The sequence below is a fragment of the Armigeres subalbatus genome, chromosome 3 (genome assembly GCF_024139115.2).
Source record: "Armigeres subalbatus isolate Guangzhou_Male chromosome 3, GZ_Asu_2, whole genome shotgun sequence".
Taxonomy (NCBI): domain Eukaryota; kingdom Metazoa; phylum Arthropoda; class Insecta; order Diptera; family Culicidae; genus Armigeres; species Armigeres subalbatus.
Window position 1 is genome coordinate 30,366,432 of NC_085141.1, and position 21,722 is coordinate 30,388,153.

Sequence of the window (21,722 nt, forward strand, 5' to 3'; positions counted from 1 at the left end):
CGTTCCGTGTAAAAATAAATCCGTGTAAAAATAATCCGTGTTATTTCGAGAAACCGTGTAAAAAAAATCCGTGTTATTTTGAGAAACCGTGCAAAAAAAATCCGTGTTATTTCGAGAATCCGTGTAAAAAAAGCCGTGTAAAAAAAATCCGTGTGAAAATAATCCGTGTAAAAAAAGAATCGGGTGTATGATGAAATGTTATACCTACAGACACACTAATAAAAATGGGAAAAGGCATATTCGGATAAAAATATTTCTATGCAATCGTATATGTAAGCTGTGACTCACGTTTATTGAATATTTATCAACTGTTTTGTTACATGAAGATAATTTTAAACTGCTTTATATGTAGAATTTTTCGTTCTTTCAGTATCATTCCTTCACATTTTCTTTTGGTTTCTTACACAATTGTTCGCATTTCTTTTCGGTTCCTTAAGTGACTAATTTTGTATTTCTATTATTATTCGTGCTTCAATTATCGCTTTTGACAGTTTTCTTCGAATCATAGGGAATAAATGAAAATTTATTTTGATTTGAAGCGATGTCTTTCAAATTTTAGTTTCCTTCTTAAAGGATGTTATATTTTTTCAAATTGTGTTCTCATTCTCTTGTTACGAGCAATATAAACTGGCATTGGTACACAATTTTACACAAAACATTAATAAAGCAATAGAAGTAAATTTTAAACTTAGATACATACATTGATTTTCTTCAAAAACTGGTTGTCACGATACTAAAATGGATTAGGATTTCTCTATGTTTTCCGTGACTACGAAAGAAGTTAAATGTGAATTGTTAGGAAAAAAGTGTGACACGAAACATGAAAGATGTTATAAAAATAATAAAAAAGAAAACCATGACCGAAAACAAATTAAAACTTTCAAAACTTAATGTATACAATTGAAGCAAAACTTGCCTTAAACGTAGAGGATTCATGCTGGACCATGCTGAGCAGTCGAACATTGTTATTCATCGATTTCTCTGTTGTCAATATTCTCAATGTTCTTCCCCAGGGTGTCCGCTTACTTGCTCAACATGCCCCGCCCAGCACTACGGACCGCTCCCAGCTCGGGGAAATCACTCGAAGAGAAGCTACTGCCTCCCGGCGGTGATCGCGATGATGAAGCCGGCGCAGCAAATAATGCACCACGACCATACCCACCCACTCGGTGCGCATCACTGGACCGGGAAGAAATCGAACGCATCTCTTCATTCTCAGAATCGGACGAGTGCCGTTCCTGCTTAACGCGAACGTAATCGCTGCTGCTGCGGCTGCTCTCGCCTCGTCGACGTTCCGGCGACTCGCGACGACGGTGGCGATCACGATCGTGGTCACGGCCGTAGTCGCGGCTGCTGCTGCTACTACCGCCGTAGTAGTCACGGTCGCGATCACGGTCACGATCACGACGGCTGCTGTCCCGATCCCGATCACGCCGATCATAGGCGTCGTATGAGCTACGCGCCGGAGAATAGTCTCGCGTGGATGAACGCTCCCATGCACTACGGGATGACTCGCGACGGCTGCTGCTGCTGCTACTTGAGCCTTCTTTCTTTATCGAGTCGCCCAATGCCGGATATTCATCCTTGATCTGTAAAAAAAACAGTAGGAAACAGATGCAATGGTGAGAATTCACGTTTTTAATGACAGTCAAGTTTTTCGTATAGATTATGGGAACAGCTGCACAAATTTGTCCATCGTGCAATTCTTAAAATATTCAACTCGATTTCTATAATATGTAAATCCAAAGGATAGGAACAAACAAAAACAAATCGCGTAAAACCCGACCCCAGTGTACATTTTTTTATCTCAACAGTGCAGTATTCTTCAGTGTATCATACTCACGTCCATTTAAGTACAAGAAAATGAAGAAGCAGGGAGGCATGGTAATTAAAAATATGTGGGACTTTTCTTAGATAAAGTACAGGGTTGTGGGTATTGATTCTGATGCAATGTTTTGAGTTGTTGAAGAATTTCCTTACCTTGGAATGCTTCTGAAAAGAAAGAATGACTTTTCTTACGAGGTAAAAAACTGGGAGTAAACTGAGACGCTCTTTATAAACCATTGATTCTTGCAGAGGTATTCTACGTATGTAAAGTGTGAATGTTCAAAAACGGATAGAAGAGGTTTTCAAATTTTCAAGAGTAAAACGATAATGAATAGAGGTCTTTAACTAAAGAGAAAGATTGTCGCTGTCGTCACTATCCGATTTGAAAATAAAATGTAGGGGTTGTAGGCAATATGGACATACGGGCCAATATGAGCCACCCTCAATTTGAGCTCATTAACAAGTTTTATCATGTAAAAGTAATATGATCTTTAAGAGAATGCTCTACATATGCTTAAACGTGGAAACCGCATTAAAATTCAATTCAAACATGAACATAGGTACACATGAAAATGTAAATTTTCGCTGTATAGGCAGAATTACTATAGGGTAGAGAACCATTTGGGCAGCACCCCCTATTCCCGTCAGCAACGTTCATTACTCGAGCACATTACAACCGAGTTAGTTGTTTTTTAGTACATGTGTAGTTTCTGTCCATATCTAGTGATCTACAAAGAATCAAGCCATTTGGTTGGAACGCGGTCGAGTTATTAACGTTGTGGACGGGAATAGGGGGTGCTGCCCAAATGGTCCCGCTCCCTATTATTTTTATTATCGACATTTTGCACATTGTAGATGCATTTGTGTCTTAAAATAACGAAAAAAATACAATTGAGTATAGAGATTTGTTTCTTTAAGGTACGCTATAAGTTTATATTCGTCCTCAGGATTGTTACGAAGTATTGTTAAAAGGCTGGATGAATCGACGTTAGATTTTTCACATTGGACTTGGTATTTTCTGCAGTCCAGGAGGATATGTTGCACATTGCCGACAGTTCCGCAGCATTCACATAGGGAGGGAGGGGGGTTGTCTGATCCTTTTATTAAGTATTGGTGAGTGAGTCTTGTATGTCCGATTCTGAGCCTTGTTAGGACTCTTTGGTCTGATGGTACTTTATAGTCAATCCATGAATTTGTAGAGTGTTTTATTTCACGGAGTTTGAGGTTTCGTGAGGAATGCCAAACCTCGTCCCAGCGTTAAGCTAAGTGCTAAGAAGCTTATTTATTCAATGTTGGGTCCAGTACTGGAATTTCTCATTTTCAATGAGAGATGTCACGCGATGTTTACATATCTGCCCCTTTCAATATCTCTAGAAACGCAAAGGATGAATGGCATGCTACAAAAATCTCAAACAATTTTTGTCCCATGACAGGGCATGAAAGTGTGCAATATCTGCTTTATCCTTGTGTTTATAACAAATTCAACCCGGTGAATTAAAGGAATATAATTAGTTTATCGACTAGTCACTATTTTTTGCATATATGCATTAAAATAATATATAAATTTTAATTTTAAAATAAAGCACAACATCCTTTCATGACTGCCTTTCGTGTGAAATTGATCAAAGAACCCACGAGTCTTTCATTTTATTATTTATTTATTCAGACTAAGGCCGAAGTGGCCTGTGCGGTATATAAGAGTCTTCTCCATTCGGCTCGGTCCATGGCTGCACGTCGCCAACCACGCAGTCTACGGAGGGTCCGCAAGTCATCTTCCACCTGATCGATCCGCCTTGCCCGCTGCGCACCTCGCCTTCTTGTGCCCGTCGGATCGTTGTCGAGAACCATTTTCACCGGGTTACTGTCCGACATTCTGGCTACGTGCCCGGCCCATCGCAGTCGTCCGATTTTCGCGGTGTGAACGATGGATGGTTCTCCCAACAGCTGATGCAACTCGTGGTTCATTCGCCTTCTCCACGTACCGTCCGCCATCTGCACCCCACCATAGATGGTACGCAGCACTTTCCTTTCGAAAACTCCAAGTGCGCGTTGGTCCTCCACGAGCATCGTCCAGGTCTCGTGTCCGTAGAGGACTACCGGTCTAATTAGCGTTTTGTAGATTGTCAGTTTGGTACGGCGGCGAACTCTATTCGATCGGAGCGTCTTGCGGAGTCAAAGTACGTACGATTTCCAGCCACTATGCGTCTCCGAATTTCTCTGCTGGTGTCATTTTCGGCAGTCACCAGTGAGCCCAAGTACACAAATTCTTCTACCACCTCGATTTCGTCACCACCGATGCAAACTCGCGATGGGTGGCTCACATTGTCTTCTCTTGAACCTCTGCCTATCATGTACTTCGTCTTCGACATGTTGATGACTAGTCCGATCCGCTTAGCTTCCCTCTTCAGTCTGATGTAGGCTTCCTCCATCTTCTCAAAGTTACGTGCCATAATATCTATGTCGTCGGCGAAACCAAATAGCTGGACGGACTTATTGAAAATTGTACCACTCGTGTTAATCCCTGCTCTTCGTATTACCCCTTCCAAAGCGATGTTGAATAGCAAACACGAAAGACCATCACCTTGCCGTAACCCTCTGCGGGTTTCGAAGGGACTCGAGAATGCCCTGAAACTCGAACTACGCACATCACCCGATCCATCGTCGCTTTGATCAATCGTGTCAGTTTATCCGGAAAACCGTGTTCGTGCATTAGCTGCCATAGCTGGTCCCGATCGATTGTATCATATGCGGCTTTGAAGTCGATGAATAGATGATGTGTGGGCACGTTGTATTCGCGGCATTTCTGCAGTACTTGGCGAATGGCGAACACCTGGTCCGTGGTGGAGCGTTCGCCCATAAAACCCGCCTGGTACTGCCCCACGAATTCCCTTGCAGTTGGTGCTAGTCGACGGCATAAAATTTGGGAGAGTACCTTGTAGGCGGCGTTCAGCAATGTGATTGCGCGGTAGTTGCTACAATCCAGCTTATCGCCCACACGACACCTTCCATCCACTCCTGCGGCAAAACTTCCTCCTCCCAAATCTTGGTAATGACCCAGTGCAGGGCTCTAGCCAGTGCCTCACCACCGTGTTTAAATAGCTCTCCTGGTAGTTGGTCAACCCCAGGGGCTTTGTTGTTCTTCAGCCGGCCAATCTCCTCCTGGATTTCCTGGAGATCCGGAGCCGGTAGAATTATGTCCTGCGCGCGTTCTCCCAGGTCCATCACCATACCGCCATCTTCGTCTGCCACATCGCCATTCAGGTGCTCTTCGTAGTGCTGCCGCCACCTTTGGATCACCTCACGCTCGTTCGTAAGAAGGTTCCCGTTTATGTTCTTACACATATCAGGCTGTGGCATGTGGCCCTTACGTGAACGGTTTAACTTCTCATAGAACTTTCGTGTGTTATTAGCGCGGTACAGTTGCTCCGTCTCTTCACGGTCTCGATCTTCCTGCTGGCGCTTTTTCCTCCGGAAAATCGAGTTTTGTCTGTTCCGCGCCTGTTTATATCGTGCCTCGTTCGCCCTCGTACGGTGTTGCAGCAATCTCGCCCATGCTGCATTCTTCTCTTCCACTAACTGCTCACATTCGCCGTCATACCAGTCGTTTCTCTGATCTGGGGGCACCGTGTCTAGTGCAGCGGTTGCGGTGCTACCAATGACATCTCAAGCCATCTTCAAGAGACGCTGCGCCTAGCTGCTCTTCCGTTGGGAGTGCCACTTCCAGCTGCTGGACGTATTCTTGGGCTAGTCTACCGTGTTGTAGCCGCCCAATGTTAAGCCGCGGCGTCCGACTTCGACGCGTGTTGTACACCGTCGAGAGTTTTGAGCGCAGGCATACTGCAACGAGGTAGTGGTCGGATTCAATATTCGCACTGCGGTAGTCTTTCATTTAGTCGCCTGAAATCGAAAAAGGCGCTTTGCTCTCTGTCTTATGACGATCACGACTTATTCCAGTACTGGTTGGGTCCTTATCCTTAGTTACCGAGGGATAGACGACGCTAGGAATCAAGTAATTTACTTGGACCTCGCACGCATCTTCCTGCGCTTACGCTTTAGCCTTCGCATACGCTTCTTACGTCACTTAGCTTTGGTTGTTTCCTTCTACCTTCGTTAGCTAGTCGGTCTGCCTTAATGTTGCCTTGGATGCCTGCATGACCTGATACCCAACAGAATAAGACTTCCTTATGTTGGAAGTCATCTTCGATGTTTTGGATCCATGGATGATTTGATTTGCCCATTTCTAAAGCTGAAAGACAGCTAGCGGAGTCAGAGAGAATGGCTAGTCGTTTAACTCGGGTTGATTTGAGTGCTAGGTGGATGGCGTAAGCTTTAGCTGAGAACACACTACACTGTCTTGAGAGAGCTACGGAGATATCGATGCTTGTATACGACACTTTTCTCTCCCAAAAAAATATTGTGGATGGGTGGCCCATACTGCCCCAAATGGTGGCTCATATTGCCCCGGGAACACACATTAAAATCAATACATTTTCAAAAGTTCATTCCTACAAATTCCAAACGCATTTTTCATCATACATCGTCGTTTTATAAAAGGTAAACCTCCCTAGTATAAATCAACTACATCTGAATGATGACTTTTTAAGCTTTTCAGCGGAACGATTTCTCATATTGCCCCGATCGCCCTTACATCATGTTTGAGTGCATGCCATATCTTGTGAGAATCTGGAAGAACATCGAACAAGGCAAAACAGGTGGAGATCTACAATATTTTAGGAAATGGCGTACTACCACGCTGTATCTATGCAAGTAATCCAACAACTCATATCGGCGAAAAAGAACTACTAAATGAAACTCACCTTCGTACGGCTGTAGTCCGAATCGTACTTCAACCCGCGGCTGTGACTGAAAACCTTGCTTTTGTCATCCAAAGAATCGTAGTGCCCTTTCGGCAGTTTATACATCTTCGGATTCGTCACGTGGGTAAGCTCGGACGAGGACACAAACGAGCAGTTGTCCATCTGGTTGCTGATGTACGAGCTGGTGTCGACGATTTCCGTCGTGTTGCAGAGTGCCGTGTCGGCATTCATCGGCAGGTGACGGCCGGGTTTCATCTCGATGCTCAAATCCAAGCAGCAGCTGTCGGAAATGATATAAGCCCAGCGGACGCATCGGGACAGGGGGCAATATTTTCCGTTACCCTGATCTTCGTGAAATTCACACGAGATATCCTTCGTGTACTCGTAAACATCCTTCTGGATGATGGCTTGGGCGATGTGTACCGAGGGGAAGGTTTTGATGTCCATACCGAAACTTTCGGTAGCGCGTTTCAGTTGGTAGAACATCTCCGACAGCGGACAAACCAGCAAAGTGTTTTCGTCCATCGATCCCTGGTTCAGGATTCCTTTCAGGATGTTTTCAACCATTCTGATGTCATTGGTTTCAGTGAACAGTGGAGGCATTTTCTCTTGTTGCGATAAGAAACTGAACATCTTGAGAATAATCTCGTCGTTGTCCTTCTCTCCCTTGGCGTCCGGTGGAATCGGAAGCTGGTGGTCGCTTTCGGAGTGCTGTTTGGCATCGTATGCCATGCCGAGGGGAAGCTTTCCCGGATCGATGAACATGTGCAGCTTGTCCATGACGCCGTCCTTCAGGCTGTATCGCACCAAACCCATCTCGGCCGGGATGTAGGTGCCTCCAGACGTTACGCAGAAGTAGGCAAACGAGATGAAGTAGAATTCCAACTTTTCCAGCTCTGAAAAAAGAGTGAAATTAAAGTCCGAAATTAGTTCTATCTATATTAGCAGGTACGCTGCGACAGTTTACAAATTATTGGTCCGTTCAAACGTAGACTCGGCCTTGAATGATACGCGCTCATCATTTTCAAATACATGAAGTCTGTGAGTGCTTTTATAACGTTTGTTCGTTGTGAATCCCAAATGCTCTTAGACCAAGTTGATCCATCATTACCAGCAAAACATCAGACCAGACGTCATCTGAGAGTTCGTCATTCTCTTCAATGCAGGTCTTCTGAAGTTCGGTACCAGTTCTACCAATCGAATCGTTTAAAAGACAACATCAAAAATTATGAGCACATATTGTACCAAATCATATTTCACATATCTAATGGAAAATTTCAAACAAGTTAATGCCAAAGCTATACACATTTCATCGAATTTTGTAATGTATATAGCTTTGGTATTCGAATTTAGTGAATGGTTGCAATACACAAGAAATGAGTAAGCGAAATTTTGTGTGTATAAATTCATCCTTTTTATTACATCATTCGGCAACACTGTATCGAACTAAAAAGAGAAATAAAGTTAGCGTAAAACACGACGGACGTAGTTTTCAATCTCTCGCATAATTCATCAAATTCCAAGTTGCGTGTGAACCGTTTTGAGCTATCGTGGGACATTTTGGTCCGTTCTCCCGGATTTCGGAGGAATGATGATGGTTTTTTCGCGATCGAGCGGTTCGGGAACGTGATATGAAGCACCGTGTGCTGAGTTCGACCCGAGGCCAAAAAGTTAAAACGTGGTGCTGAGCGCAAGGCTACGCCACCAGTGGAAACGAGTGTCCGTGACACGTCGTAATTCTGTGCAAGGCTGAAAAGAAGGGTGCAGGAGGCCCAAGGCCAACTCACCATTAAAAGTGTGTGCCCCTGGCACGAAGAAAAAGTAACGCCATCTTGGCGTAGAAGCACGTGTGAGCACGGTGCGGAGACGCCATTTTGTTGGCAAGGAAAAAGTTCAAACAGTGTACAGTACTGGAAACTGAAAAACGAAAAGAAAAAGAAAACGCGAGTGCAATCCGTTTTCCGTCGGTCTAAACTGAAAGAGTGTTTGAATGTCGAATTTGGAAACGCCGCGCGGTATCTTATCGGGAGTGACACGTCGGAATATTTTGGATGCTCTGACGGGGAGCAATAACAACAAACCGGTGCCATCGATTGCCGATCAGAAAACGGCAAAGAAGAAAAAGCAGAAAAGCAAAACATGGAGAAGAATCTAGAGCTTTTAATTGATCGGCGGGACATGCTGATTGAGAAGCTGTTGCGAATGAACGATGCGTTGCGGGCAGATGTCAACGTTCATTTACTCCATCTCTATTTGGAAACTTTGCGTCGGTGTGCTGCAGATTACGACAAAATATATTCGGATATTTGCGCCATGGTTCCCAGAGATGAACGTGACGAGCATCGAAAAGAGTACACTACCTTCGAGGACCTTCATAATCAACTGTACATTTGTCTCAATGTAAAGATCGATGCAACTGCTCCGACGTCTAGCCAAAACCAGGTTGCGCTACCGCAACAATCAGTGTATGTACAACAACAAGTGCCACAGTTGCATGCACCATTTCCAACTTTCGACGGAAACCCAGAAAACTGGTATAGCTTCAAGAGTCTTTTTACCAGTATTATGGGTAAGTACACGAACGAAACTCCGGCTATGAAGATCCTTCATCTGCGAAACTGCTTGACGGGTGAAGCAAAGAACAAAATTGACCAGGATGTTGTGAATAACAACGATTACAACATGGCCTGGAAAATACTCGAAGATGCATACGAAGACAAGAGATTAATCATGGACACGCATATCGATGCGATTCTCGACTTCCCAAAAATAGGGAAGGAAAACCGTGGTAAAGCAATCGCAAAGTTGGTGGAAGTTTGTGCCAAGCATACTGAAGCACTTAAGGGCCATGGTTACGCTGTAAATGGGTTAGCCGAGTTGATTATCGTCAATGTTCTATACAAAAAGATAGACAGGGAGACTCAAGAACATTGGGAACTGAAACTTGGTACCGGAAAGATGCCAAACTTCAAGGAGTTCATGGATTTTCTGAGGGAAACCGGCCGTGTCCTGCAGCGGACTAATCGTTCACAGCAACATGCAACACAGCAGTTAACCATAACAAGCAAAGCTCGCCAAGGTTTGAATCCGAAACTGCCAGCGACAATTTCGTCCAGATCATTCGTTCAGACCAGCAAGGAGAGTTGCCCATGTTGCAAAGAAGAGCACACCATATACAAATGCACTAAGTTCCATGAGCTCAGTGTAGGGGAGCGCAAATCTATCGTCACGAAAACAAATTTGTGCTTTAACTGCTTGAAATCCAAACATCGAGTTGCAGACTGCTCATCTGAACAAGGTTGCAAGATTAGATGATGCGGTAGGAAGCACCACAGCTTGTTACATCCCAACGAAACACAAAAACCATCCATCGATTCGGAGAAGCCACAGGCAACACTGGTACATCAACCGGAATCGCAGGACAATAAACCCCAGATGGAAAGCGCAACCACGTTGTGCACCCAGAACAACAATAAGAAGCGACAAGTACTTCTGTCTACAGCGGAGGTTTTGGTATTAGGAAAAGGTGGCATCACTGTCAAGTCTCGAGCGCTATTAGATTCCGGATCTGATAGCAACATAATCACAGAAAAACTAGCATCCAAGCTGAACCTGCAACTGCAAAGGGTCGACCTTCCTATTTGCGGCCTCAATGATATCCAGACACGGGTTAAGTATATGGTTAGCACGAACATCGCTTCGCGCATTAATTCTTTCTCTTCATCTATTCTAGACTTCCTGGTCGTACCAAAAGTAACATCCAATTTACCAGTCACTGAAGTCGATTACCAATCCTGGCCGCTACCATCCAACATAAAGCTAGCTGATCCATCGTTCTATGCACCTGGCGAGATTGATTTAATCATCGGCAACGAAATATTCTTCGATCTGCTTAAGAAGGGTCGCCTGCGGTTGAGCAAAAACGCGGCTACGCTAACAGAGACAGAGCTAGGATGGGTCGTTGGAGGAACGGTACAGACCAGGAAGTCCAAAGAATGTCTGCGAGTTTGTCAATTGAACCACCAAGACGAGATGCTGAACAAAACACTAATACGATTCTGGGAAATCGAAAACGTTGGCGTAGAATCGAACTTGACAGTTGCTGAAGCGAAGGTGGAAGAACACTTCGAGAAGACACATACACGAGAAGCAAACGGGCGCTACACAGTTCGATTGCCGTTTAATGATCGTAAGGAGCAATTGGGTGAGTCATTCGAAATAGCCAACAAACGACTAGACAAGCTTTTAATATCGTTGGCCAAGAATCCGGCAAAACGCGAACAATACTTCGAGTTCATGGCTGAATATCTTTCACTCGGCCATATGGAGGAGATTCCAGAAGATAACCATTGTGGATATTACATTCCACATCACGCAGTGTTCAAGGCCACGAGTACCACAACAAAAATACGCGTGGTATTTGATGCATCGGCCAGCACTACATCTGGAGTTTCTCTTAACGACACTCTCTGCGTGGGACCGACAGTCCAAAGTGACCTTCAAACCGTTATTCTTCGATTCTGCACACATCCGGTGGTACTGACGGCAGACGTGCCGAAAATGTATCGCCAAGTTTGGCTTTGCAAGGATGACCGAAAGTTCCAAAAAATATTGTGGGTTGATGGAAATGGCGTTCGCAAGGTGTACGAACTCAAAACAGTAACGTACGGGGTGGCCAGTTCACCGCATCATGCAACTAGAGCGCTTGTCCAGTTGGCATCTGACGAAGGTAAGAAATTTCCATTGGCTGCACAAGTAATACGGTACGACAGTTACATTGATGATTTCCTAACTGGTGGAAAGTCAACAGAAGAAGTAGTGAAGCTTTATCACGAATTATCGTCGTTGTTAGCGTTAGGAGGATTTGGTCTCCACAAGTATTGCTCGAATGATTCCGCAGTACTGCAGGCAATACCAGAAAATCTGCAAGAGAAATTTGTTAGTTTCGTTGATACTGGTATCAATAATGCAATAAGAACTCTGGGCCTCATTTGGAATCCGCTGGAGGATTATTTTACATTCTTTGTCCAGCCGATTGGTGAACATGTATCGTCGACTAAGCGAATGGTCTTATCGGATATCGGTCGCTTATTTGACCCTCTGGGGTTCTTGGGACCAATTCTAACAGCAGCCAAGTTGGTGATGCAAGATATATGGCGTCTTGGTATGGATTGGGACGAGGATCTTCCGGAAGAGTTGCTGCAAAAATGGTCTACGCTCAGAAAACAACTGCCTGTCGTTAACGAAATGCAAAAGTATCGCTGTTTGATTCCCAAAAACGCTGTACGAGTAGAGCTGCATGGATTTTCGGACGCTTCGATGCGGGCCTATGGAGCGGTTCTGTATACCAGATGTATTACTGCAGATGGTTTGATCAGTGTGAATCTTGTTGCAAGCAAATCTAGAGTGGCTCCACTAAAATCTATGACAATCCCACGGCTGGAACTGTGTGCAGCAAAACTTTTGGCTGACTTGACAACGAAAGCGATTGCTTCGATGCAAATTCAATTTGACAACGTAACGTTATGGTGTGATAGCTCTATCGTGCTATGCTGGCTTAAAAAGTCGCCGTCGGCATTAAATCAATTCGTATCAAATCGTGTTGCATCAATTGTGGAGTTGACACGGTGTTACCATTGGAACTATATCCGATCAGAAAGCAATCCGGCCGACGTGATCTCAAGAGGCGCATTGCCCATCGACTTATTGAGCAACGAACTCTGGTGGAAAGGTTCACCACATCTACATGAACATGAACTAGAGCACGACGTATATGATGATGTTATTGATGTTCCAGAACTGAAGGCAGCAACAGTATTTGCACTCATTATGGAGGGTACATGCATCAGATTAGATCGTTTAAGCGACTACCGTAAATTGCAACGAGCGTGGGTATATGTCCTAAGATTCATCGATTACATAACACACAAGAGGCTTGTTGTTACAAGCATCAATGCTAGTGAAGTTGCAAACGCAGAACGGGCTATTTTCCTAGTGATGCAGAAGGAAGTGTTTGGTGATTTATTGAAGGAGCTGAATGCTAAATCAAACAAACGGCATTGTTTTTCCAATTTGGCTCCATTCATGGGACAGGATGGACTAATAAGAGTTGGCGGTCGGCTGAAATATTCCGCCATCCCATACGACGGGAAGCACCAAGTACTATTACCCGAAAAGCATCACGTCACGGTGGTGTTGGTCCGAAAACTACACGAAGAGAATTTCCATGTTGGACAAAGTGGATTGCTATCAATAGTCCGTGAACGTTATTGGCCCATACGAGCGAAGTCCATCATTAAGCGGATTATTTCTCAATGTCAAATATGTGCGAAACATCGACCTACTATTTGCAAGCAGCTAATGGGCAGTCTTCCGAAGCCACGTGTCAACCCTGCTCCAGTATTCTCACGGGTCGGTATTGATTACGCCGGACCGTTTCTACTTAAGCCAGAAGGAAGAAGCACAAAAACATTCAAGGGATACGTTGTCGTCTTTGTCTGTATGGCTGTGAAGGCGATACATTTTGAGATAGTTTCAAACTTAACATCGGACAATTTCATTGCTGCATTACATCGTTTTGCGAGTCGACGTGGGGTTCCGTCTGATGTGTATTCCGACAACGGGACCTCTTTTGTTGGAGCAAATCACGAGCTTGCTGCATTGCGAGGTTTGTTTGAGAATCAACATCATCGCCTTAAGTTGGATGAATTCTGCTCGGTGAAAGGAGTCACATGGCACTTTATCCCACCCCGAAGTCCTCACTTCGGTGGAATTTGGGAAGCAGGGGTGAAGTCGCTAAAGTACCACATGAAGCGGGTTATCGGTGAGACCAGATTGACGACAGAGGAAATGAATACTTTTCTGGCTCAAACTGAGGCGATTCTAAATTCGCGACCCTTGGTCGCTATGTCAGAGGATCCAAGTGATATATCGGTGCTTACACCTTCACATTTTCTGATTGGTCGATCAGCAGTTGCTCTACCAGAGCCATCATACGAAGACGAGAAGATCGGACGTTTATCTCGATGGCAACACATCCAGCTGATGCAGCAGCACTTTTGGCGTAGGTGGTCTAAGGAGTACCTTCATCAACTCCAGGGCCGTCAGAAGTGGCACGATGGCCTAAAACAATTTGCAATTGGTGCGTTGGTGCTACTGGTCGACGAGAATTTACCACCACAACATTGGCGACGTGGACGTATAGTGGCAACCCATCCAGGTGACGACGGTGCCGTTAGGGTAGTTACGGTGCGAACAGCGACGAGCGAGTACAAGCGAGCGGTGACTAAAATTGCTCTACTGCCTTCTGTTGAGCCAGAGGTCTCAACGGGGGGAGAATGAATGGTTGCAATACGAAAGAAATGAGTATGCGAAATTTTGTGTGTATAAATTCATCCTTTTTATTACATCATTCGGCAACACTGTATCGAACTAAAAAGAGAAATAAAGTTAGCGTAAAACACGACGGACGTAGTTTTCAATCTCTCGCATAATCCATCAAATTCCAAGTCGCGTGTGAACCGTTTTGAGCTATCGTGGGACATTTAGTAAAATCTCTTAAAATCAATTTGTCAAATTAATTTTATAATAAAATCACATAGGTAGATCTTATTTCATCCATGAGATTTTGAAGTAGTAGCAAATTTGATAGAATCTACGTTATTGTTTTTATTTCACGATGTACTATGAAATGTTTAATTAGTTTTGATTGAGAATTGTGTGCCATTGAGAGTAAATTTAAACCTGACCCCAGATGACCGAACAAGTTTGACAATACTTTGATTCTTGCAGAAAAAGATTGAACGTGTGAGTGAGAACTCAAATGCAAATATTGCATTAGCATGTGCTTTCGAGCACATTCTCATAGCCGCACACAAAACTAATGGGAAATTGTTTAAATGAATTGTACTTGTTCAAAAGCCCGTAAACAATAACACGGATGCATACTTTCAATGCAATAATCATGGACATTATCCACCCAGAATACATTGCAGTTCTGTTACATGGCTCACTTGTTTAATTAACAATAATTTTCTTACAAGCACTTGCAGGGCTGTTACAAACTAGTCGAATTTCAATCCGCGAAATCCGCGACTGGCAAATTGAAATCCGCGACTGTAGAAACAAATCCGCGACAAACAAAATTATAATTTCTTTCTTCAAAACACGTTTTATAAATGCGAAATTTCAATATTTTTGCTTCTAATCTATTGGCATATTCGTCGATAGAAAAGAAAATGAAAGAACATTCGCTAATTTATGTAATACCCAAAACGGCATAGTTAACGCTTCAACCAAAGAAATTCAATTTTTAATGTTTCCGGGAAACCCTCAATTCTAATCGATGTTGTATAGGTAAATACCAGTTAGATGATGAAGGGTTATATTTGAATTATACTTTTTAGTACGCTATATAGTTTTTATTTCTAATCTCTGCCATCGTTTTACAAGGGCATGGACGCACCAATAATCCGTCAGGCTATTTAATGATCAGTTATTCGATTTTGCACTTCCATCAATCCGCCAGTTTGGAAATAATAAGACCAATTTCTTCAAAAGCAAGCGATATAGCTCTGCAGAGGCCCGTACAAAGCTTGACGAATCTGATTTAAAAGCACTCAGGCGGAATGATACCAGAGGCGGACAGGTACGGTTCTAAGACCTACGAATTTTTAAAAACTTGGATAATGTTCACGATTTGAAAAATGATGTCATTACCACTACGTATGAGATAATGGATGGGAATTCTTATGCTTATATAACACGGCACTAGAGGTACCAAAAGAGAGCGTAGGTAGGCTTAATGGTAGGTCGCGTACACGATGGTGTTTTGCAATTGAAGTAGACCTGAGCGTACTAAACTTCAGTGCGCCTTTTAACAATTGGCCCAGGATTAACTGAGTATGTTAATGAATCTATATCGGAGTGAAGTTTAGTAAGCGGAAATAGTTAGATTTTGCCCCCGCAACTAACTCGTGAGTAATCTCCCAAACGAAGGAGGTTCTTGACAGGATCGATGAGCCATCTACAGTGAGCCGTATGTGCCGTATGTGCTATCCATCGTAGGAGTCTTTTGGAGTCTCAAGGCTTGAGTTCAGTCTGACTGTTCGTTGCAACTAAGTAATCACGTATAAACTCTCAATGGATATAAGAACAGCGAGGAATTTTGAAGCACAGGTAATGGAACAAAAACACATTGAACTGAAAAAAAAACTATGATGATGCCTGCAATAGTGGGAGTTTTTAAGCATGATGCAAAACATGACGCAACTGATGGTCGGGCAATGAAAAAAACCTATCTATCGTTCAACCGACGATATTCGGATTTCTGAATATCGCCCCAACCATCGACATGCGATCCGATCCTTTCTCAACGAAAAGAGAGGTCGAACATCCACAAGGATTTTCTGTTTGGCAGCTGATATTGCCGAGGATGACCAAAACGTGGCATTCCCAACCTAGACCTCAATCCTTCAGCAGCAAGTTAACACACCACCGGAGAACAGCGCGCAAAGAAAAGATTAAAACTGCGAGACACTCGAGGATGCAGATGAACCAGGTTCCCACCACCCTAGGATAAGGAGTCATACAAAGCGGCAGGAACCCCAGTATAAATTTAATGTGACAATTTTAATTCAAAATAACTGCTGAAGCCCTTGGCTGGCTCACAAGGCGGCCCTCCTGGCCCGGCCTTCCTCTTAATTTAAATTGCTATTATATGTTAAGCTGTAGCTTGCTATTGGCGGGACCCAAGGTTGGCTCGCGAAAGGAATCCTTCTGATTCCTTTCCTCATTGGTGTTGAACCTAATATTATAAATCAAAAACACATAAATAAAGACAGCTTCGATCAGCTATCAGTTCCGTCCCGGCAGTTGCATGTGTGAATATTAATGCGTTTGATCCAACTTTATCGTCGACCCTCTATGCAGCGCAAGTAATCATAATTGTAATTCCGAAATTAGTGGCACAAAAGTTCTAGGCAATAAAATAAATAATTCTTAGCATTTCAGTAATCTATAAATGCAATTCAACAGACTTTCTATGTGTCCACTTAAACCAACATCTATACGACTATTAAAAGGTTATTCGAATACCATGTGTTTGTATCTTTGATCTTTGAAATAAGCAATCCTATTTTGGAAACGCCCAAATAATCGACATGTTGAATTTATCCTAAAATTAAATTGAGAAAATCGCGATTTTCGCGAGAGTGTAGTTATAAATCCGCGATTTTCGCGACAATGTTTGAAGGAACCGCGATTTTCGCGACTGGAAGGGTAAATCCGCGACAAATCCGCGAAAAACGCAAAAATCGCGAAATCCGCGACTGTTGTAACAGCCCTGCACTTGAAATAATCATTTGCGGTGTCACTCATTCAATATATACACGAGAAAAGCTTATTTTCCGTTGATTTTACTAGGATTATCAAAGTTTAGTTTTGTTCTACACTGGATTTTGTTTTTACTCGAATTATATTTTCTCAATTTTCCACTCATCCTAAATGTTAAACGCATATCAATTATCATGTGATTTTTCTTTGATTTATCTTGAATTTTTTGAAACATGTTGCGAAGAGTTTGGTGGTAAATTAAAGATACAATATAAAAAACACGAGCGAAAAAAAATCGTGTAAAAATAAAATCCTGTGTATTCAGGTTTTTAATTTTTTTTTTCAAGAAACAATAATTTTGGTATGTGGAGATCAAACTACCACATGCCAGAATGTTTATTCTCTAAGATATATGAATTATCCGCATCTACATAAATTTTATTGTCCGAATATACAGAACAAAATTGGAAACGTACCTAGAAGAGGGCTTAAACATAATGATGTCAAGATATAAAGTGCGGGCGTGTTACGTATTACCATTTTTCAAAGCTTTTTCCTTTCCCCTATGTCTGTGTCCCGAATATCGATGCTTTCGCCAGGTAAAAACCTTCCAATACATAGAATGCTTACCATTATTGGCAACGGCCTTGTCCAGCATATCGCTTATTGTGTTCTTAATCAAGTCCCCTTTCGCCTGCTTGGCTTTCTGCTCAGCTTCGACCATCGTCAGCGGAATGCCCTGGGAGGTGTATTTCTCTCCATTATCCCGCAACCATTTACGATGTTCCGTGGCCATCTTCTGGTAGGGCTCCTTTTCTTCGTTGGTCATTGACTATCGGCAATGAGAACAAATTCATTTTGATATAGGTATATCGATGACAATCGACAAATCAATTCAGATACTTACATTCCAATGGGGGGAGGCTTTCTGCTGCACCTCGTGAACTCCATTCCGAAAACAGTATCCGGCGGCTTCCTGCTTCTTCTTGAACTCCATCATAAAGAAGTAGTAGGGTCCCTTCGGCTGGTGGTTCCGTCTGTTGAATTTCTTCGGAGCCATTTTATCTCACGAATGCCTGCACGGGATCGAAAAATGCAGCGCAGATGCGAGCCGTGTGGAACCGGTTTCCGACAGCCGGAAAGGATGTTTTGCTTTTCGTCTGATTGCGATACCGAAAATGCTTCACAGAATGGCGAAATGCTAATGCTTCCAAGATGTCGGACACGATTTTGTCTCACTTTCGTAATAGCACGTAACAATTTTTTTTCTACGTTTCGGCAAACCTAATGCAACGCACACACAACACACTTTTATATTCACAATTTAACCACCTTAATCAATAAATTTAACATGAATTTACAAAACAACACAATTATTGCCGTTCACATGCGAGAACAGAAACGAAGCATCGTCTTTCGGCTTCCGCCAGAACTTGAAGAATGAAAATGCATGAAAAATGAATAAAAAAAAACAAAAAAAAAACAGATGCCAAAAAAATGTGAGCTTGCTCTGCTTTACCGATGTGTATGCATTTTCAGAGCTTTACACGCAACAAATAAAGAACTCTAAAAATGAGTTTAAAACAAGTGCACTTGCAATCACGCATAATATTTCGAAACGACTTAAATATTTATTTATTTATATTTATATAAAATTTATCAAGAGAACACACTTAATCTTTTTTACCGGGCTCGGTTGTCAGATTACCGATTTCTCAACAGCTGAGCTCTCGGTACCCACCTCAGTAAATAAATCAAAAAATACCGAGGTCTCGGTTCTCAGTTCTCGAGGGCAAAATGTCAGTTATTACTGAGGACTCGGTACTTAATACCGAGTGATTTGCAAAAAATGGTGCGGACTTCGGTAATAAAAAATACCGAGTAAACTGTATTTCAAATTTCGATTTTTCTTCGAAAATAAAATAAGAAAGCTAAAAAAATTCGAGTGATTTTTGTTTATTATTTTATTACTATTTTTATATAAGTAAACATTACGAATTTTTCATATCATTTAAAAAGATGAAAACAGTGAGGGCGTGATGCCACCGCCGACCCTAATAGCCTATTCAGATTGGGCTATTTATGACTTTGTTAAGTGAGAGGGTATCCAATGAATTATTGGCAGTGGCTGATTTTCTACCCGCCGCAGCCACATCCAGGCGCTATAGTATATGCACAAAATAGCCAACAAGAGTTAACCGCCAGAAATGTGTATGGCGAAAGATATCTAACGCTGGTTTTCTCAAAATTAGGAACTTTTCATGAAAAACTATTTGGTACCGGTTATGAGGGATGGTATCCGCTACTACGCCTACCAAATATTTTTTCGATTAAAGTGCTTAATTTTAAGAAATCGAACCTTAGATGCCTTTCGCCATACTGATTTCAGAAAGTTAACTCCTAGTGTGCCGCTGTAAGCACGCTCAAAGCAGTCGATTCATTATTACGAGGTGTTCAGACTGCAGCAAGATAATATATCTTGACGTTTCCATGTTTCCTCATTTGGACGCTAATACAGGGTTGAACTCAAGGAGAGTTTTAAAATTTAATTTGCGAAATCAAGCATTTGTGTGGAGACAATCGAAATTTTTTTTCTGAACAAAGTTTCTACGAAAAAAAAAATTAAAAAAAATATGAAAAGGGATTTTCGAAGAATATTTGAAGCTCTCATTAAGGATAATGAGCGAAGCTACATTCATTTGTTGGGTGCGCTCAATTTATTTTTAAGTTTAAAAAGTATTTTGATTCTGTACTATGATCGAACGGAGATTTGATAGAAAAATTTAGATACTTTTGGGAATTCTCACAAATAAATATAAAAAGGACGATTGGACCAATTTTCAAGAAATATTATCGAACTAAAATGTATTTCTACCAGTATCTCCATGTATGAAGGGCAACTCAGCAATTTTTTTTTTCAAAAATGGAAACTGAACCATTGCGTTCTAATCGACAATCAATGATACAGCTTCTAACAAAATCGAATCGTGTGAATGTGATATAATTTAAACTGGATTTTGGATGAATTAATGCATTACCAATCCATGTTTTATTTAAGGTTATTCTACTTTATATATACATCCCATTCAAATCGTACAGTTGTCCCACGTGAAAAATGTTGAAATCCAAAGTATATTAAGCCATTCAAAGAGCAGAATTGAAACAATTTATGAAATCATGTTTATTCATCAAATATATTCGTTTTACAACCATTCCTACGTTTTAAATTGTCTTCCGCATTGGCCCTTGAACTTTGAAAATTTATTCGATTTGTTCTATTAAATCTAGGTTTAAGAAACGAAATGAAAACAGAGAGAATTTTCTCTCTGGCAAAGAGAGCGTGACGCTTGTCAGTTTTGATTTGTTGAATTTCTCCCTGCATTCCAGTTAGAACGAAAGCTCTCTCGTAATAATTGTTCGTAATAAATTCTTTTTAGTGGGTATCTTTTGACAGCGCAAAATGTATGGAATATTACGTAAATAATGACATCATAAAGCGTATTTACCCTGAAACGCCAATTATTATGTCATTAATGGCGTAATCTGAATAGGCTATAATACAGTAGACGTTCGATAACTGCAAGTCATTTAACTGCTATGCTTTTTAACTGCAATTCGATAGTTGCAACAGTTTTGCAGTTATCGGACCGCTAAACTTCAAACTGATGTCAAACTCAACGACAGCTGCATTGCGATGCACATTTAGATGCACTTTTATTGCATCTGACGTCGATTGACAACCGTCTGACGTCTAGAATGCGTTGCAGTTATCGAACGGCATTCGTTAACTGAAAAGTAAACATTTTGCAGTTATCGAACGGCTACTGTATACGACAAAAGCCGCCGCCGACGAATGCAGTCATTTTCCTGGAAATTGATAATATCAAGTTTAAATATTATACCACAGATAACAGACATTGAGGCTAGAACAAATTTTATTGAAAATCCTGTGTAAACTTTTGAATTGATATACGTTGGCCCACTACTGCCATCTACTCAACTGATTGCGGCAGTACCTAAGAATGCAGCTGATTAACAACCGTCGAACGCAGCCAATACATTTGACAGCCGCAATCGGGCTGCGTTTTCAATAACAATGATCCTTGCGCCATCTCCAATCGATTGCCAAACGCGGTCCCAATTTAAAATACATTTGAATTAACGGTTGCGGATATTTACACACGTATAGGATGCCAGCCTCAACATCTGTTATCTGTGATTATACCAACCAAATAAAATGTTTGACTCTATACACAGCTACTTTATTTTACCGGAGTCGGTAAAATTTTACTGAGTTTTTGGACTACGGATCACCCAGTAATTTCATCAGCAATATTTTACATTACCGAGTTGTCAGCATACACGAGAAACGTCGAATAAACATTAAAATCAGTAATAAGGATAGTTTGTTTATGTGAACATATCTGAGTTAGTCAGTAAATGAGGATTTATGATTTGTAAAATATTTTACTGGTTGGACAGTATCTCAATGCACTTTCGCATGAAATATAAATATTTTCAGAAATTTCAGGGGTTTTGTGATAATTTCTGCTAGATTTTGTAAGTCAAATACGATTTTTTAATCTTGATCCAAAGTTATACATGGTGTAACGAAAACATGCCAGAGTTGGGTGTTTCTGCCGTTTCTGCAGATTCTGCTTATCACATTTCTGGTCGGAATCATCCGCCAATACTACCAATATACCTGAACTATGTTCGCTTTTGGCCGGTGAAACATTCACACTG

At 41.9% G+C, this 21,722-nt stretch overlaps 2 protein-coding genes across 2 annotated transcripts; one reads left to right on the forward strand and one right to left on the reverse strand.

Moving 5' to 3' along the window:
- Positions 1 to 273: 273 nt before the first annotated feature.
- On the reverse strand, positions 274 to 18,421 carry LOC134226041 (protein maelstrom homolog). The gene is made up of 4 exons (XM_062706558.1): positions 17,884 to 18,421; positions 17,607 to 17,808; positions 6,645 to 7,540; positions 274 to 1,589 (listed from the first exon to the last, which is right to left on the reverse strand). Exons 1-4 carry the CDS (start codon positions 18,034 to 18,036, stop codon positions 1,023 to 1,025), a joined length of 1,818 nt encoding a protein of 605 aa, XP_062562542.1. The 5' UTR covers positions 18,037 to 18,421; the 3' UTR covers positions 274 to 1,022.
- Positions 9,932 to 14,201, forward strand: LOC134228026 (uncharacterized). Its single transcript, XM_062709790.1, has 2 exons — positions 9,932 to 12,375; positions 12,442 to 14,201. Exons 1-2 carry the CDS (start codon positions 10,080 to 10,082, stop codon positions 13,983 to 13,985), a joined length of 3,840 nt encoding a protein of 1,279 aa, XP_062565774.1. The 5' UTR covers positions 9,932 to 10,079; the 3' UTR covers positions 13,986 to 14,201.
- Positions 18,422 to 21,722: the final 3,301 nt, after the last annotated feature.

Excerpts from the sequence above, each read along its gene's own strand:
- LOC134228026 (XM_062709790.1), top strand. The coding sequence starts at position 10,080 with ATGGAAAGCGCAACCACGTTGTGCACCCAGAACAACAATAAGAAGCGA. Across the intron at positions 12,376-12,441 it reads CAACGAACTCTGGTGGAAAG|AACTGAAGGCAGCAACAGTA; the intron begins GTTCACCACATC and ends TTGATGTTCCAG.
- LOC134226041 (XM_062706558.1), bottom strand. The coding sequence starts at position 18,036 with ATGGCTCCGAAGAAATTCAACAGACGGAACCACCAGCCGAAGGGACCC. Across the intron at positions 17,809-17,883 it reads AAGCCTCCCCCCATTGGAAT|TCAATGACCAACGAAGAAAA; the intron begins GTAAGTATCTGA and ends CATTGCCGATAG. Across the intron at positions 7,541-17,606 it reads CAAGGCCGTTGCCAATAATG|AGCTGGAAAAGTTGGAATTC; the intron begins GTAAGCATTCTA and ends CTCTTTTTTCAG.